Source organism: Pararge aegeria, chromosome 23, assembly GCF_905163445.1.
Source record: "Pararge aegeria chromosome 23, ilParAegt1.1, whole genome shotgun sequence".
Classification (NCBI taxonomy): Eukaryota; Metazoa; Arthropoda; class Insecta; order Lepidoptera; family Nymphalidae; genus Pararge; species Pararge aegeria.
The window spans coordinates 7,499,004-7,512,907 of NC_053202.1; the positions used below are offsets into that span (position 1 = coordinate 7,499,004).

A 13,904-nucleotide genomic window follows, 5' to 3' on the forward strand; every position below is an offset into this window, starting at 1 on the left:
TAAGGACAAACCCACGTTAAACTGTGCCAGCGTTTGAGTCTCGTGAAGAGCTTACTATAGAAATGATCCTATGAAGTAAGGTCTTTTGGAACAAATTAGAAGGTCTAAGGCACTCCAGGAAATTCTTGGGCGCAATTGGAGTTTGTTTTCCAAACAAGTTTAACAGACTGAGTAGGAGACCGGCTCAGACTTTGGCACAGGGGTCCAAAAAATGGGCATAATTGATGACCCTACATGTAGGGCCTGCAACGAGGACCGTCGAGACCATGGAGCATTTGCTTTGTGAATGCGACGGATTGGCTAGAAAGCGGTTGGACCTCTTGGGAGTGGCCTATCCACAACCAGAGGATTACTGTGCCTCCAACCTAAAAGCTTCAATCAAACTCTTAGAGTGGATATTTGAAGCTATTTAGGGTGAGGGGGATTCAAGGACGGGGCGAGCACAAAAGATCCTGGAGGGTTGAAGTGGATCCGCTGAAGATAGATAAATGCCTGCGTTTTATATAAGATGTGCCATTAAATATTACATCTTTATATATAAAAGAAAGTTGTGCTAATTACACCTTATAACTCAAGAACGGCTGGACAAATTTTTATGATATAGGAATAGGATAGGTTAATAAGTATTAAAATATTCATCAAAAAAAAAAAATTATCGATAAAAAAGAACGTGTGAGCCGTCACGGGACGCCTGGCAGATGTCAGTCAACACCGAAATTGTTTTCGGCAAGTTATTGCAGATAGAAATAGAAATGGAAATAGAAATGAATATTTTTATGAATTATATACATAAATACTTAGAATAATGACATTCATGCTCATCACACAAAAATTCTCCAGTTGCAGGAATCGAACCCACGGCCTTGGACTCAGAAAGCAGGGTCGCTGCAAACTGCGCCAATCGGCCATCAATTGATGCATATGAGTAGTGTACACGGTTTCTGTATGTTCTTAATTCTGTGCTTGTGGAATACTGTTAGCCTAGCGTGCGGGTACCTTCGCTGTAGGTGCTGGGCGGCGGCTGCGGCGCGGGGATGGGCGGCGCTGGCGGCGCCAGCACGGGCGCGGCGCCGGGCAGGAAGTAGTCCTTGTTGACGCAGTTGCGCAGACAGTCGGGGATGCGGCCCACGATGGCGCGCCGGATCTCCGACGCGGCCATCTCGCGAAGCTCCTGCGCCGACGCGTCCGAGTAGAAGGCCGCGTGCGGCGTGCACAGCACGTTGGGCGCCTCCTTCAGGGGGCCCTGCTGCGGCGCGAACACGGCCATTATCAAGCGACCTCCACCGAGTGTGGTGAAATCTTTGGCTCATACAAGTAAAATATAATAAATATACTACGAGAATACACACATCGTCATCTAGCCCCTGAGTAAGCGTAGTTTGTGTTATGGGTACTGAGATGACTGATGAATATTTTTATGAATAAAAAAAATAAGCCGTTTAATCCCGAGTAACATATTAACATCGCATTACAAAATACAAAAATATAAACACAAAATATTATAATATTATGTATTTAAATATTTTAAGTATGTTTATCACACAATCATTTTCCAGTTGTGGGAATCGAACCACGGCTCTGGACTTACAAAACGGTCGCTGACCACTGCGTCAATCGGCCATCGAATAATATAATAGGCACATAAAAAGCATGATGTATGCATACAATATTTGTACATGGTAGTGAGATAATGTCGATAACTGCACTCGTAAATTCAAAACTAAAGCTACGAGGGCTCCAGTCGCGCCCTGCAGGCCTAGCATGGACACAAGAATTTTTTTTTCATGGGAATGGACAAAATCTTTATCTTCTCCCACAGTTTTATCAACTCTCCAAACTTGGAGCACAGCAGTGGAAATAACATTCAATCAATAAAATTGATTAAATAAACAGAGATAAACTTCTCTTTTTACTTGTTTTGTAATTTGTACAGGTAACTATCCCCTGTCAGTGGATGGAATTAGGGGAAATACATTTTTTTACTCCTAGCTTTGCTAGCCGTTGCTATAAGGCTAACAAACATGCAAGCCACAAAAAAATTATATCTAATTTTTTTATATTTATACAGAGATAGACAACAATCATACATTAAGTATTATGAATGACTAGTTGGCTAAGAGTATTCAGAGGGACCGCCTTATTGTATTTTTCAATCTCTTGACGCTTCATAAGGAATTTTATACTTTCAATTCAATTAATGACGTAATCAAAATATACCTCATTAAAATGTTTGAATACAAACTCTTGCGTTTTCCAACAGTGCCTAGTTGTGGCTTGTGTAATACTTAGTACTTTAAGGAATGTTTCCTTATCTTGAACTAATTATTTTTTTAAGCGTTTATTTGTTTTTATTTTCAAATAAACAGCTTTCTATGTAATTGCAAGCCACTTCAAAATTTACTATTTATTTACATGAGTTTATTATTTTATTCATTTAATTGCTAAACCACGACATATATGGATTCCCTCGCATGTATCTGGCCAGTACAATAATTCCAATTTATTTTGAAGAAGGTTGTTAATAATAATTCCCAAACTTGGTATATTTGAGAAAAAGAAATCAATAAAAAAATTGGTACTCGCCTGGAAGACGTTGAAGGGCTCGTTCTCGTGCACGTCGAGCGCGGCGGCACGAATGCGGCCCTGCTTGAGCGCCGCCGCGAGGCCCTCGTCGTCGACAAGCCCGCCGCGCGCCGTGTTTACCAGAAACGCGCCTAGGCATCACCAAACAAATCTTATTATTATACAAACAACCTAAAGTTAACAAAACAACCTAGGAACGTAAAGTTCATTATAGCGCGTCAATGAAACATGTAGGTACTTAACGTGCTTGTGTCGAGTAAGTAACCAACGAAACACCAAATAATTACGAGAATAGGAATAATTCAAAAAGTTTCTAGATCGTTCCTTTTGATTCCTAATTTACAATTTCCGACTGAAGGTTCTAGGCCTTTGGGAAACAAATGTTAAGTGTGATAACTGGTCCTCTCGTTTCCAGCGGGCTTCCAGTGACTCGCTTCTTGTTGCCTTTACACCTCAAATTAATCAAATCAAATTCATCCACTGAGCCAGATTAATTCTATGTTCTATCATCATCCCTCTCGCTCATTATTGATATTGCACAGCCTAATAATGTTCACTGCTGGGCACAGCTCTCCTCTCCCATAGAAATAGAAACAAGTGCATTGATCCACCACGCTGCTTCAATATGACTTAGTGGGCTTTAACAATTATTATCTCATGTTAATGGCAATAACCGAGAACGACGGATTAAAGTGCTCTCTGAGGCATTTATTTTTGTGCCATTTCAGATGTGTAATGCAACTGAAAAGTAATAAAATTCAAAATTTTAAATTATAAAAACTACATCAAGTAATTTTACTATTAATTCTATAATCAGTATATAAATTCTTTAAATTTTTGTTTTTTTTTAGTTGTCTAAAATACTTGGATGTGTATGATCATGAGGTATCTATAACTTAATTTAATAAAATCTGATATTTTTACCTGGGCGCATCTGTTTAATAGTAAACTCGTTGATAAGGTGATGATTGTGTTCATTTAAGCTGCAGTGCAATGACACACAGTCACTCTGGAATAGGAGGTCCTGGAAACGTAACATTATTAGTTTAGATTATCAATGCTCACGGAGGTTTTATGTGAGAGAAATATAGAGGTTAAGGTCTACCGTAAAGATCTTGGTTATCAATGACTAGTCGTGGAATTTTCCACTCCAATAAGACTACTTTTCAACTGTTTGTTTTTTATTTCAACACCCATAACTTTTCAGCTTGGCAACTTGCAGATTTCCTTGTCTGATTTCATCACATAGAGATACTTCAAGTATAGTTAGTTCTATGTATCGCCCGCTGATCGAATCTTTTCGAGGATATCTCATTTATTTTTAAAGAGGATAATAAATAAACTGCAACTGAATGCAGCAAAAACATTCTGATTGCAGTAGGAGACCCGTGCCATGTAGTGGGCGGTTAATGGGTTGATATGACGAAATTTTCTCTGGTCTGGTCTGGTCTGGTTGGATGTTTCTGCCGAGGTTAGTTACCACCCTAACGACGACGTGCCGCTAATATTGAGCGTTCCAGTACGATGTCGTAGAAACATAGTTACTAACTGACATGTTAGCCTGTTAGGTACCATCTTAGAAATCATAACTTACCAGCGGGTGAGATTGCATTTAAGAGCAAACTGGTTTTAAAACAAACAAAAAAAGAGTATGGCCCGTAAAGAGGAGAATAAGAATAAGATCACCTGCAGCGTGTAGACCCTGGTGAGGCCGAGCGACTTCTCGATGCCGTCGGGCAGGTAGGGGTCGTAGAAGATGACGTTGAAGCCGAACGCTTTGGCCCGCAGCGCCACCGCCGAGCCGATGCGACCCAGCCCCACGATGCCGAGCGTGTCGCCGCGGATGCGCGCGCAGCCCGTCGCCGCCTCGCGCACCTGCTCCGGGCCTGGAAACCGATGAGTACAGCTCAATTTTTTTTATTACCCATCTATGGTTAAAACTATGATAGCCTAGTGGTTAGGGTTTCGACTCCCCTTTCAGCAAGGCTAGCACAGGCTAGCAAAAATCCCCTGATATCCCCTGAGAGGGGATAAAATTAACGTGTCCAGCAGGTGGAAAGCACGGGAACGGAGAATTGGAGATGTTTACTCTCGTTTATTATAACACATATTATTTGGATATTATTTCCACTTTTCCACCAGTGCTCGGGGAGTGAATAAAGCTGTGGGAGAAGATGAATTTATATTCTTTCCCCAGGGAGATAATTGTCTCCTGCCCATGCTAGCTGTGCAGGAGACAAAAATTATATCACCCGATTATATCCCCTGACAGGGGATATAATTAACGTGTTCACCTGCTAAAGCATGGGAACAGGGAATAGAAGTTTACTCTCGTTTATTATTACACATATATTATTTGGATGTGATTTCTACTTGTGCGCCAGTGTTTGGCGAGTCAACAAAGTCTGTGCAGGGCCAAGTCTAACCCCCTGCACGCACTTAACTTTTCAGAGTTTAAGCTATTAAAATATCACATACTTTATCTGTGATGGAAAACTTCATTAGGAAACCACAATGCCTGAGAGTTCTTCCACAGAGTTCTCAAAGGTGTGTTAAGTCTGAGCAGCATTAAACCCTTCGAATTCTGAGCAAAGACCGGTGCTCCATATTGGACCGGTAACGGACGGATAACAATGATAATGATGATGATGCCAAAACCTAAGGCTTCGAGTGGACCAAGATTTATTTAAAGGTGTGACTCTAGGGAAGATATGATTATTATTAACCCATGACCGTATCCTCCCAGAAGAGAAGGGTTTAAGCAGTGGTCCACTGTGCTGACCAAATAAGGATTTGTGGAATACTCATCTTTTTTTTTTGATTGATTGATTAGTGGATTTATATGATGTAAAATGAGGGTAGCATACCTGTGAATTTTTTTCCTTCTCGCACCATGTTGGCGAGCCAGTATGTCCGTCGATATAAATTCAATATGAGACACATCGTCGTGTCCGCTACCTCTTCCACGCCGTAGCCTGGCACATTACATACAGCTATGCCTGGAAACAAACAATGGACATCATCAACTGTAACTTTTTGACGAGTTATATTTAGGTTTTACGACCTCCTACGTTTAAGTGGGAGTTTTTTCCCGACAATATAAAAATAGTTTTACTGTTTGTTACTTTGTTTGTTAGTTAACTATGTTCGGCTTGCTGCGAAATTTTATTGAAATTTTACACAAATTATAGCGAAATTTTGCACAGAGAAAGATTGCATTCTGGCCATAGGATAGCTTGCATCCTGGACATAGGATACTCTACATCGGTAAAGCCCTCCAACCTACATGTTAGTAGCGTGAAAGATCTAAGCTCTGAACTTCACTCTTTCAAGCGGAGCCTTGGAACATCAACAGGCTGTAAAACACAGAACATCAACATGATATAAAGAAAACTAGAATTTTACCTAATTCTCCAGCGGCCTTAACGTCTATATTGTCGACGCCGGAGCCTATGCGCACTATGATTCGCAGCGCCTTGAACTTCTCTAGGTCCTCCTTGGTAAGTATGATGGTGTGCCACATGAGAGCGCCCACCGCCTCGTTGAGCACCTTCTCGTGTATCTCCGATGTGGACTGCGCGTCGCAGAACGCGACCGTCGCCACGTCCTTCAGTATCGGCATCTCCACGGTGCAATCCCGGCCGTCAAGTAACGCCACGAGGGGCCTGGAATGAGGGAGAAACACATATCATTCACAATATCAATAATCGAGTGTGTCGACAAAAGTAAGAGATAGTGTATGCAGATCTACATCGACATACATCGACAAAGGTATGTATTAAATAGGGAATGGCTGAAGTTATAGTTTTAATGGAACGATAAGTTATTACCTCACAATAATGAAAATAAATTATGTATGAACGCTTCACTATGCACTATGCAGCTGTGACAGGCATAACTCGACTCCACTTTTGACATGTTTCTTAGATGAGACATCGTTACCATCATCGCAGCTATCATGCCAACCCTTAGATCAGGATCAGGATCAAGATGTCTTCCACGGGACAAATCGCGTCACGGGAATTGTCGCACGATGTGAGTAAATGAAGGTACAGGTACCCCGCGTCGCGTGGTTGGTATTTCCATACCTTTTATTCAGTCACTAGACGCTCCGCTGGCTTCGTTGCATGTCCCGTGGCACCCAAAGAGCATTGAGCCATTAGTCCCTATTATTTTACTAACATGTATTAGTTAAGTAATCTTAAAATACTGTACGTACGCATTGGAGCAGTATAAAAGGTCTAATGCCAGGTCAAATCAATGTCGTAGTTGAAATTTAAATGTTATAGCACTCGAAACAATAATGAATATTATTATTGTTTCGAATGCTTTTTACATTTAAAGCAACGTTTCGTAAAAATCTACAACAATATCTTATACTTCATGTACCACAAAAAGCTACTATTGACACAGCTTCATAACAGACCACAACTCCCCAGGGAGGCAGTTTTCCAGCACACACAATTTATGAAAAGTTGAATAGTTACAACGTCCTTTTGTATAGAAGAGAGAGCTATTCGATATCGGTACAGATAATTAAATATAACATATAATGTTTCCAGCACACACAATTTATGAATAGTTGAATAGTTACAACTTCCTTTTGTATAGAAGAGAGAGCTATTCGATATCGGTACAGATAATTAAATATAACATATAATGATTAGCTGAATCTCAATAATTTCATATCTTTTAGATTTTGAGAAAAATGTTTTTCGAACGACTCAAAGGACTCCATTTTATTTCCTTGGTGAAATTATAGGAAAGCATAAAAATTTCATTCAGACACTTAATACACAGTTTGTTTCAAGGTCAATAATATCTACACTTATAAAATATTATATATTTTATGAATCCCATAAAATATTATATATTTTATGAATCCCAGCTAACATAGCCATCGTTATATGAACATTTTAGAGACGTCCACGATATAGGTTTCATGTAGCAATTTTCACCTCTTCCTCTTCATAACATGCATGCACTTAATGCGGCTATTAGTTTCAGATGTTAATTTAACACTTAATCTCTTATCTTCAGCCAGTCTATAATGCAGCTTAAACCAGTGTTTCTAAAAGCATGAAACTTTTCACGGGCATTTCTTAGTATAAACAACGTGTAACCGAATTACAAAATAATGTTATAGGATGCATAAGAATATTTCATAAGGAATCATCCTGTAACAGGATTAAATCATTAGAATATTTATTTTTCCATACAAACGAATTCAAAACATTCTAACTGTATTTTTTACTATTCTACGCGCATAATACCCACGCGACGCGTACCTAATAAAGTGACAGGAGTCACATGGATATAAATTTTGCAAAGGTGTTAGGCTGTATCCGACTTCTTTCATCAAAAACTATGTGGTTTTCGGTTTCACAGATAAGTCTCAGAGACGGTAGGTACATGATGTTGAATCGAAATAGAGTAAAAATAACTATTGTCTTGGAGCATGAAATAATATACTTTATGTATTATTCGTATTTGACATACAGTTTTCCTTAAAGAGATACACAGCTCTTACGTAAGCCGCATTAACATAAAGCCATTTTATTGCGTAATTCATATAACGACGCGACCTACAATAGTAGTGTTTTATTCGTAACATATACAAGATGCAAAGTAGACGGTATAGTTAAACGACGCATAGCTTGTTTTATTCTGTACTAGCGGTTGCCCGCGACTTCGTCCGCGTTTAATTTTGTTTTTTGATGTGGCATTCAATTTAGTTGTAGTTCTAAAAAAAAATTAAATTATTCAGTATCGCTAAGCCTTAAATGAGGGGTTTGCTGCTGTCCGCTGAGGAGTTCTGTCCTCTACCTCCAACCATATTCATCAGATCTACACAAAGTTTGGACAAAATTAAACACATATTATAACCTCTTTAGTACAAAAATAATTATTTAAATCGGTTATAATTTGTCGTAGTTACGGTGTAAAATCGTCAAATACTTTTATCCCCTCTCCCAAAAAAACCGAGCTTAATGTCAGGAATAAAGTATCCTTATTACTTCTTACACTTCTAAGAATATGTGTACAAAGTTTCATGAGGATCGGTAAAGTAGTTTTTGCGTGAAAGCGTAACAAACAAACTTACATTGACATTTATAATATTATAGTAGGGAAGTGGGGATAGGGTAGGGAAGTAGGGATTCTGACGGGAAATGCAATAAACTTACGTTAATTTCCCATGCGAACTTTACACGTTGTAACTGTGGTTTTAATGGGCCCTTTTTAATGAGCCATATCTACGCAGACGCAGTCATAATAATTCTTTAATGCCGAGCAGAATCTTCGGGAGACATGGTTGTTAAAGAATTAGAAAATGGGTAGCAAAATTCAAGTAACGGGCGGCGTTCTATGACGGGCGATTGGCGCAGTGGGCAGCGACCCTGGTTTCTGAGTCCAAGGCCGTGGGTTTGATTCCCAGAACTGGAAAATGTTTGTGTGATGAACTTGAACGTTTCTCAGTGTCTGGGTGTTTATCTGTATGTTATACGTATTTATGTATATTATTCATTAAAATATTCATCAGTCATCTTAGTACTCACAACACAAGCTACGCTTACTTTAAGGCTAGATGGCGATGATATTTTTTTTAATATTATATTATAAATTACATACTAGCAGTTATTTGAGACTTAGTTTTTCCGGTTTATTGAATATACTGCGGGAAAAGTTAGTATTCCTGGGCTAAAAAAATGTCTCCCCGATGCAAGAAATCTTTATGCAAAATATCTTTAGGATCGGTTCAAATTTAAAATGAAAAAGAAATTGAATCGAATTTGAAATCAAATATCGACTACTCGGGTAAGCGATACTAACATATAACTAAATTAAATCGATTCGAGGACCCCTCGGGACCCCGGGAATAATTAAAGCCGCGCCAGCACGATTAAACTAATAAATTAAACTTTCGTCATAGCGAAGGAGAATTATTATTATTATTACCGCCGTGGAAAGTTTCCGGCGAAACGGAAAAGTAATTCCGGGAGAGTTTTACAAAATTTCGCCAACTTCCCCGAGCAGACGAAAACAGATTTGGAGGGGGCAAACAAAGGGATGGGGCGTGGGGGGCGAACCCTTCGGGCAAGTTTTGATGGAAGGCAAATAGGATTAGCGCGAGAAAAGAATAAGTTGACTGAGCCCAATAGGGCCGGCGTTCGCAAGGGTTTGCAAGGACTTCCAAAGCGAATTAGAGAACTTAGTTTGGGTGTTAAAGCTTTTAAGTATCAGATTGTTTATACTGTTAGCTAGCGTCTTTGATTTAGATACAAAGGCAATATTTAACAATTATTGTTAATCGAAGTAACGTAGTAATCGAAGTACTGGTCGGCCGGTAATAGGTTGATAGGATAAATCAAATTAAAGCTTTTCAGGGGAGAAACATTCAACAAATTCGATTACTATCTAGTCAAGTCATACTTATAGGATTTCAAAGTTGTCCTTCTACAAAAAAAAAAGGTGAAGCTTAAAGCAGCAGAATTAAGAACATAAAAAAAACAGTGTACACAACAAAAACCACTCTACTTCAGTAGTGTTTCTCGAACAGGCTAGTCACTTCACTCTATTTAACAGTAGACAGTTATTATTTTGCCTCATGAACGTGAACTATAAAATGGGGAAAATGTGAAAAATGGGAAAAGTTTGTAGGCTAGCAACATTACGTCGGTGTGAAGTGAGTCGTGCGCGGTGCGTTTTTTTTTTGATTTTTTTGACACAAAGCGCTGCATGCAATTAAGGCTGTTAATTCTGTACACAAAGATTCACTTTTGTCAGGTGTCACAAAAAATAAAGGTTTTTTTAGTCGATTTTATATAGCACGGTGTCGAAATAAAATGACTGCGATAAAGAAAAGTAAAATGCACGAGCTGTAACGAACATACAAATTCGATCTGCCTGTTCTAACTTAACAGTAAAAATATTGCCTGTTGTAACGGAAAGACGTACGGATTTTCTGTCAAATTAAAAGTGTTCCGTTGGAAGTATCATTTTCGGTGACGTTTATTTTTTTCTACACAGTACGTATTATTTCCAATCATTTTTCAAGTCTGTCAGGTGACAATAGTAAAGGGATATGAATAGTTTTAACCTTTACTAAGATCACACAATTATGACCAAACCTGGCCCTTAAGTTAATCTCGATCGCAATTTTAATATTGCAAAAATATGTAGAGAAAATACTCGTAAAGAGTTTAAAGAGCAAAACTGCAATGCAGGCAATCATAGAAATGTTAGATGGGTCAAGGTGGGATGAAAATGGCACTGCAGTTGTTTCTTTAATGTGTGGAGTAGTCAAAGTAAAAGAAATACAATGCCAGCGACATTTTAAAGCCTCAATAAATAAAACTATCGTAACGAGGACTTAAGCTATAGTCATTTTAAAATTTCCGTACTTCAGACAGACTGACCCAAACTGTCTGTCCGTCTGTCACCAGGCTGTTTCATGAACCGTGATAGTAAGACAATTGGAATTTTCACAGATGATTTATTTATTTTGCCGCTATGTCAACAAATACTAAAAAACAGTACAGAATAAAATAAAGGGGGGGCCCCATAGAACAGAGATGATTTTTTTTTTCGTTTTTAATTTAGGAGTGTGTGTTTGCGAATGTGAGTTTTTTGGCATTACGATGATTTCGATGATGATTTTGTATAAATTAACTAAATCACGCAAGAGCACATTGACCGCTATAGTTGTTGTAAGGTTAGCTGAAAAGATATGTTGAGAACAACATTTAACGACCGAACCAGCTCATCGATTTATGAAGCCATCTTGCCAATGGGCGGATCACATAAATCGGAGGTCCTAAGGTGCAAACGCTGTCGACCTCGCATTTATAAACACAGGGCACAAACAAAACTCTCTGTTCATAGACGGCATCTAACATGTCGCAGGAAAAAATAGATCCTAAATCAAATAGATATCAATAGATATAGATATCAAATATTTTGTAGAATCCCTACAAAATATTTGATAATTACGCGCGATGCTTTCGTTATGGCATTTGTTATTTCATCTGAATCGTCGTAAAATTAAATAGATAAAGGGGAAGTGAAATTCTTTTTCCCTGCAATTATAAGAGTTACCGAGGGCATAAGGTGCTCCTCCAGGTGGTGAAAATACACCCGTAGTAGCGTAACCGTTTCTTAGCGCAATTAACTGAGTGACACTGCCCTCATAAATCATACAAATCATAAATGTGATTCATATTTTTTTTAACTGTTTTAATCCTCATTAATATTACAAATGCGAATGTGTGTTCTTTGTTTTTTTGTCCTCACGCTTTACCTAACCAACCAGTCAACTTGATTTTTGGCACAGAGTGTAAAAGATGGATAGCAATACAGGCTACTTTTTTATCCCACAAACAAAATTGCTTCTCCCGGGTTTGTAACAGTTCTTAAAACTATACTGACCTATAATCAAAAAAACATCGATATGATTCCCGCATTTAAACCTATCATTGCACAGGCCGACCTCCAATTGTCTTAGTTAGGTATGTACAAAACACTGTTCCTTATAAGGAATGACCACACAGTCCAAAGAAACTCGTCTACACGAGTTAAATAATGTATGCAAGAATGGTTGCGATAATATTACCGATTAAGAATTTATGAGTCGGCGGCGAATGAAGGTCACCGTGTACAGCGTTTTGGAATTAAAGTTAAGTACTTACAGTAAAAAAAGTATGTTACGGCGGAATTTCGTGAGTTTTTTTCCTTGGCAACAACGAGTATGATGTAATTAGATAACAGGCATGCAGACTATGTGTATAATAAAATAACCGCCCTACATTCGTGTTCAGTTTAAAGATATATTACAGTCCAAAATTAATTTATTTTAAGTAGGTGTGGCGGTCTTACTAAAAGTTGACAAACTTCCTGAGATGCAATGTTCGGACCTCTGTCCCGAGCACGATCACCCGCTCGGACGAAGATATTTCTGTTTTTAGGGTCGAGTGTACCAATCATAAGTCACCATAGTTCCCGTACAGTAGACCTACTTTATAAGTTATGTCTAAGTCTCTTCGCGACCACCGGTTCAGACAGATTGAAAATAGCTGGCAAGAAAAGAAATTGTGTAGAAACCTTGCTGGATTAAATTTGTTACACATGGTTTAAGCTTATGTATTGGTAGGTCATCCCTTATCTTCCCGCGGGTGTCGTACGAAGGGACTAAAGGAAAACAACATAATAAACAGAATTTAAAAAATGTATAATTTTTCTCACCTTGACTGCAGGGGTCCATTGGCGATTGGACCCCGCATACTATCCATACGCGCTCTCTTTGGCAGCATCTTGCGTTTATCCATTTAAAGCGGCAGAGCCGCTTTAACCACCGCTCCGCAGCGCGTCACCTGGAAAGAACAAAGTTTTTTTCTATTGAATGATGCTGAGGAAAAGTTTCAGTTTGTTAAAGCTATTGTTTGGATGAATTCGTTTAGACTTCAGAAGGTCACTTTCATCGAAAGGCCTTTAATTAAAAACTGGTTTTTAATGTCAAAGACTAAATCCCGCCACGAACATCTTGTGCGTTTTTTTAAATCACAGAAAGACATTAGTCGTAACGTGTAATGTAGGTGTAATGTCTATACAACGTAAGTTAAAATAAAATGTCTATAAAACGTATTTATCGGATAATCTTGCATAATAAGTTAGGAAATTCATAATTTGCCTGCACACAAAACAACACACATTCTTGTTCTACAATATAAAACCATACACAATTCCTTTTGGAAGGACCTAGTTCGATCCCCGGCACGAAACTCTCATTTATGCAATTTAAATACCATTTGATTTATAGGTGAACAAAAACATCGCGAGGAAGCCTGCATACGTGACAGTTTTCCATAATATTCTCAAAAGGGTGGAAAACCCAGCCCAGTAATGGTTGGATAATGAAGTCGCTTATGATATTACATATTTAAAAATAAATTATAAAGTGCCGTGTGTTTTATATTATGTGTGAAGAAAAATATTTAAATATGTTTATTCGATCTAACCTAGATTTGTTATTTATTTAAGTTATTTTTACCTACAATTTTATTTGAAAATACAAAACGCATAATATTAGAAATTACGGTATGCTTAAATGTTTGAAAGAGTTGCAAAATAAACTACAAAGTAAGTTTTGTTGTGGTTAAAAGAAAAAAAAAATCCTAAAGCAAAGTTCAAAAGAGTTAATTATTCGTATTATTCAAATTAAACAAATATTAAAACTGTTCACTTGGGGCTAAAGAATTGTTAGTGCGACTTATTCGAGACCCACATATTCATTGATCTGACAGCACGAAGAGGGACACCCTAACAGT

The 13,904-nt window shown here is 38.3% G+C and overlaps 1 protein-coding gene and 1 pseudogene across 6 annotated transcripts in view; both read right to left on the reverse strand.

The window, feature by feature from the left end:
* LOC120634305 (C-terminal-binding protein) overlaps window positions 1-13,904 on the reverse strand; it is a 134,927-nt gene that overhangs the window by 4,263 nt on the left and 116,760 nt on the right. For 5 of the 6 annotated variants that reach the window (XM_039904797.1, XM_039904798.1, XM_039904801.1 and 2 more), the window contains 7 exons: window positions 12,823-12,950; window positions 5,989-6,248; window positions 5,451-5,582; window positions 4,270-4,469; window positions 3,508-3,607; window positions 2,584-2,714; window positions 997-1,246 (listed from right to left, as the gene is read on the reverse strand). In XM_039904797.1, the coding sequence (XP_039760731.1) occupies window positions 997-1,246; window positions 2,584-2,714; window positions 3,508-3,607; window positions 4,270-4,469; window positions 5,451-5,582; window positions 5,989-6,248; window positions 12,823-12,905 (1,156 nt within the window). In that variant the 5' untranslated portion in view covers window positions 12,906-12,950. The remainder of the gene's footprint in view (window positions 1-996; window positions 1,247-2,583; window positions 2,715-3,507; window positions 3,608-4,269; window positions 4,470-5,450; window positions 5,583-5,988; window positions 6,249-12,822; window positions 12,951-13,904) is intronic. The other variant, XM_039904802.1, reaches the window with a different exon arrangement.
* LOC120634416 lies at window positions 14-85 on the reverse strand (annotated as a pseudogene).